We start from the raw sequence: 5139 nt of genomic DNA on the forward strand, positions 1-5139 counted from the left end.
AATTCAAAATGGTATGGAAAGTTCATATCATAACAGTGAAACCTAGAAACCATAAAAATCATAAAATTGGTCAATTTGGTTTTAGAATGCACAAAGTGATCATTACAATGTTGCAACCCAAGGATCCATAAGCTAGATATACATGGAAGAAATTTTGTTCCGTTGCAACGCACGGGTATATTTGCTTTTTTTTGCTAGTAAGTCTTGTTAATATATAAAAATAAATTTGGCTAGTGGCCATGGCCCACTTTAGCCCTATCAAACTCCACGGCTCCAACTCAACGGGGTGAAGGATAAGTATTGGGCCGGGGATTGGCCCGGGATTCCAACGCGGGCCTGCCACCCACTCAGCACTCCATTCCATTGTCCAACTTCCATCCATTTCCCAGATGACACAATCCGCCGAGTGAAACCCTAACCCCGGAACCTCGGATCGATCAGACACAGCTCCGCCGCAGCAATGGCCGCCATCTTCTCCGCCTCCGGTCACCGCCTGCTCTCCACCGCCGCTGCGGCTGCCGAGTTCCCCGTCCCGATGGCCCGCATCCGCAACCTCGCCCGCGCGGGCCGCCTCGACGACATCGACGCCGCCGTCGCGCCGCTCGTGCCGACCAACCCCAAAGCTGTGATCTCCGCCCTCTCCGTGGTCGGCCTCTCCGACCGGGCCTCCGCCATCCTCTCCACCATCCCGTCGCCCACCGCCGAGCATCTCAATGCCCTCCTCGCCCCGCTCCTCCGCCGCCGCCGCCTCGCCGAGCGCGTGCCTGCTCTGTTGGACGCGCACCCCTCAGCGCCGCGCGACGCCTTTACGTGGTCCATCCTCGCCAAGTCCCTCTGCATCACCAAAGGCGCCGACCACGCGGTGTACCTCCTCCACGGGGAGGAGCCGCCTTCCCTCCACCTCTACACGGCCATCATCGACTCCTACTACAAGCAAAAGAAGCCCCACCGCGCCGAGGAGCTGTGGCGCGAGATGGTCGAGGAACGCGGCATAGCGCCTGACGCTGCCGCTTACAACGTCAGGATCACCTACAAGTCGGCAACCGGCACGGTGGAGGAGGTGCAGGAGCTTATCCGAGCCATGGGCGAGGACTCGGGGCTGCGGCCGGATGTCATCTCCTACAATGGGCTGATCCGGGTGCTGGGGCGGCACAAGAGGGTGGACGAGGCCCTGGAGGTATACAGGAGCTTGCAAGAGAAGGGGGCGGAGGGGAACACTGAGGCGAAGTCGGCACCGGAGTGCGCAACATACGCATGCATGGTGGGGGCGCTGTGCAGCGAGGGGAGGTTGTCAGAGGCGGAGGACGTGTTCTACGAGGGGGTAAAGCGCAAGAAGGTGGCAGATCTGGGCACGGTGCGTAAGCTGGTAGTGGCTCTCAAGGAGGCTGGCAAGGGTCGGGCGGCGAGGCGGGTGGTGGTCGGGCTACGCAAGAAGTTCCCTGACCAGTTCGACGGTCCATGGAAGGAGCTTGAGAAGGATGCCGGCCTCACACCGGGTGCCAGCAACGAAGAGGAGGAAGTGGAGGAGGACGAGCAGCAGCCAGAGAAGACGGCGGCGGCGGCATGAGCATTCCGGGCAACATCTGGAGGTGACCATTTTGTACTTGTTTGATGAATCGTGAGGCAGTATGCCGGTTTAATAAGTAAATTTTTCTGAGGTTACAATAGACACTCATACATAGTTTTTGGATGCGGTGCCTCGCGGCAGCAACGATCCATAGCCTATATTTGTGTACCTGTTGTCCAACTGCCGACTTGCTACTGAATGCCAGGGCCTTTTAGACGAAGTGCATTCCTATATTGGTAGTTGAATTTACACGCCTCATGATGGATTTGCTTTCGCTGATGAGTGACCTTATCCATACCAGTAGATGTCGAACTGTATCCATATCAGTATAGGTATTTTGCTGCTCCCTTTTCAGTTCACTGCTGAAGAACAACACTCACCGCTGTGAATTCTCCGTCCTGCCTTGTTCTTGTTTTTTCTCCCGTGCTTTCATTTGCATCACAAATTGCCAAGACCACATTCAGGAATCTGCAGGCTCGTACTAACTGGTACATAATGGTTGCTGGTTTGGTTTGCCAGCTAATGTCGCCGGGCTTGTCTCGGCCTAGCACTTTGGCGAACGATGAGAATTTCAGAGAAATTGTACAGAAACACGTGTTCAACTCAACTTGAGGAGTGGAGCCATTCCCACCGGCCGCAAGGTTCTTGGATTGCGAGGAATGCCCAGCAACTGAATCATGGAGGGTGTGCATTTGGTGAGGACCCAATAGAATAGAATACCATGATTTCATTACAGCGTAATGGAATTCTCCATTCATTCATGTGTGTGGTTGGAGTCAGTAGAGTGAAACGTAATGGTTTCATTTTTGTGTTTGGTAGGAGAGATAGATGGAATGGATTTGATTCAGCCTCATCCCTAGAGAATATGGGTGTGAATATATTCTCTCCGTTCCTAAATATAAATCTCTGTAGAGATTCCACTATAGACGACATAAGTCAAGAATCATCAACCGGCAGACGCATCAAGCACAAGTCACTTGCAGATCAAGAGAAAGCCCATTTCAATCTTCGTTTTCCTTTTGAATTTTTACATTGAGCTGGAGAGGATTTTGAATTTTTACATTCCGCTGGAGAGGAAGACAGCGGGCCTGCTCTACTCCTCTTCTCAACTCTGCCAAATGGCCGGCGCCCGCCCACCAAATCGGTTTGGTGCTACCGGCTTGTCGCCGCTTTGCGTCCCACTGGTGAATCGACTGCTGCCCACCCGCCAAATCATGGTTGCATGCATCAATTTCGGGCCTTCTGCATCTAGACTATCGGTTATATGTTGTGCACATTGTTTGATAGCCTGCGTCGCATCAATGATCATTTTTGTGTCTATGTTGCGCACATTGTTTGATAGCCTGCGTCGCATCAATGATCATTTTTGTGTCTGTTGCTTGGATGCCTGCATATGTTTTTAGGGTGAGAAACTGCAAAGCATGGTTGTTTGGTTGTGTGGTATTTTGCTCACTCCTTTAAAAAATGGTGACCTTACTACCACCATGGACAACACTAACAAACACTTCAGAAGCACATCACAGCATAACCATAGTTGTAAATAGCGGAGATATCGCTCGAATTAAATGTCATTAGTCTTTGTTCATGGTCTAGTAATATACACAATAATCTAGTGTTTGTATAAATCCGCTACATGGACATAGTGCCCACATTGCGGAACCCAAGCCGCTACCAGCCCGCCTATCCGCTATTTAAACCCATGAGCATAACACACATCATATTAACACGCCTATCCGCTATTTAAACCCATGAGCATAACACACATCATATTAACACACCACACGCGCGCGCGCACACATGCACACACCCTTGCCCGCGGAGGGCTCCGTTTTCTGATTTTTTTTAGTTTTGGTTAGTGTTCGTGTCCTGCTCAGAGATGTGAAGCGGCGGCAGCTCTCTGAAAATGGAATAAGGTCCTTCCCGCTTAGCCGCCATCCCTATGGTGTTTCTAGCATTGTTGGAGGGCATGTGTAGGTTTGTCTCTGGCAGATCTCACGGGATTTGACCGGCGTTTGTCTTTAATGAATCCACGTGGATCCTATCTTCGATCGCCTATGTTCTACGCATCTCTTCAGCAACAACATTGTTGTCCTGATGTGTTGGTCCTATGGTGCCTTACCACGATGATTTTTCGACTGTTACTATAACAAGGTTTGTCCGGCTCCAATGAGAGAGGGGAGATGATGGCGGCGCGCCTTCGGCTCGCTTCAATGCTTGTAGTCGCCGCTAGGTGGTCTACGGACCTGGATGTATTTTTTACTTCTTGTGTTTTTTGTACTACCTTGTAGTCGATGAATAGATTGAAAGTTTTCCTCGCAAAACAACAACAACAACAACAATAATAACATTAATATATGGTACAATTTTAAGTAATAGAGGCATCCTCTGCCCTTGCACAACATCATAAGGGTGTTGTTCGTTGATCAAGATATGCACTTGTTTCCAACAAAAGAGAGTACTAATAGTAATACTACTATTAAAGTTCTAAATGCACTTGACAGGTACCACATAGTCGTGCATCACGCAACCGTAGTGGCACACGGTGAAGGTGCTCTTCTTGAAGATCTTCATCTTGAGGACGAAAATGCAGAGATTGAAAACGGCCATGTCACGTTGTAGCACAAGGTGCTTCAGAGGGCCTACGAGCCCGCCCCAACACGACATCACCGCCAAATTCTTGGACCTGCACCCAGTACCAACACCACTTGTTGGCGAAGAGCGGCACAACACGGGGATGGCGGATGTGGAGCCACCCCCTCAGCACCTACTGGAAAGCCCTTGGGACAACTAGGAAGGCAAGGTCGTTGTCGTTCTACTAGCTGGTGCCTAATCCTCTACATGCGACCAAGCGTTGGCAGAGGCATTGCCGTCGCCTCCCTCCTTCCCGTGACTCTGACCTTATGTGCCCACTGGTTTTGGGCAATCAAGTCCTTCACGCCTTTCGGTGTAGGCCCTCCACCACGGGCGACGTCTCACTCGGTCTTCATCACCTTGACAGTTAAGAAGACACATGTGAGTATGATAGCACAAGCAAAATGGAGCCACCCTATGACTACAACGCACACCTATGAATTGATCATAGCATTAAGCATTGCTTTGATCAGTGCACTGATCATAGCAGTGTGCATTGCTTTATCAATGCACTCCTTGATCGGTGCACGGATCATGCACATTCTAGGCATGAACACATAGCAATTCCGGTAATCAATCTACACATCCGTGCACAATCTAGGAAATCCTAGCAATCCAGCAACTATTCTAGTCATGAACACATACTATGAGCCTAGTAATCAGTCAACATATGCACATTGCTAGCAACAGACAATTGGTGATAAATGGAATCTAATCCAATTAGTCCAGCAAGTGCCCATAGGAGCAGTGCAAAGTCTAATCGATCAACGGACATCTAATTGATCAAATCTGTAAATCCGGAGAAGCAACCACCCTCGCAAAAAATGAACCGCTAAAATCAGTTCCAATCTGCAAAGAGAGATGTGCATTGTACTTATAACATTCTTCGCCAATGAAGCGGGTGCCACCGGGTGGAGCTGGAGCGTATTGCGTCGGAGCAA

General features: G+C 50.1%; 1 protein-coding gene across 1 annotated transcript; it reads left to right on the forward strand.

Annotated features, from left to right (window-relative positions):
- Positions 1–333: 333 nt before the first annotated feature.
- Positions 334–1841, forward strand: LOC123061488 (pentatricopeptide repeat-containing protein At4g36680, mitochondrial). Its single transcript, XM_044484614.1, has one exon. It carries the CDS (start codon positions 461–463, stop codon positions 1565–1567), a length of 1107 nt encoding a protein of 368 aa, XP_044340549.1. The 5' UTR covers positions 334–460; the 3' UTR covers positions 1568–1841.
- Positions 1842–5139: the final 3298 nt, after the last annotated feature.

This window comes from Triticum aestivum, chromosome 3A, assembly GCF_018294505.1.
Source record: "Triticum aestivum cultivar Chinese Spring chromosome 3A, IWGSC CS RefSeq v2.1, whole genome shotgun sequence".
In the NCBI taxonomy this organism is placed as follows: Eukaryota; Viridiplantae; Streptophyta; class Magnoliopsida; order Poales; family Poaceae; genus Triticum; species Triticum aestivum.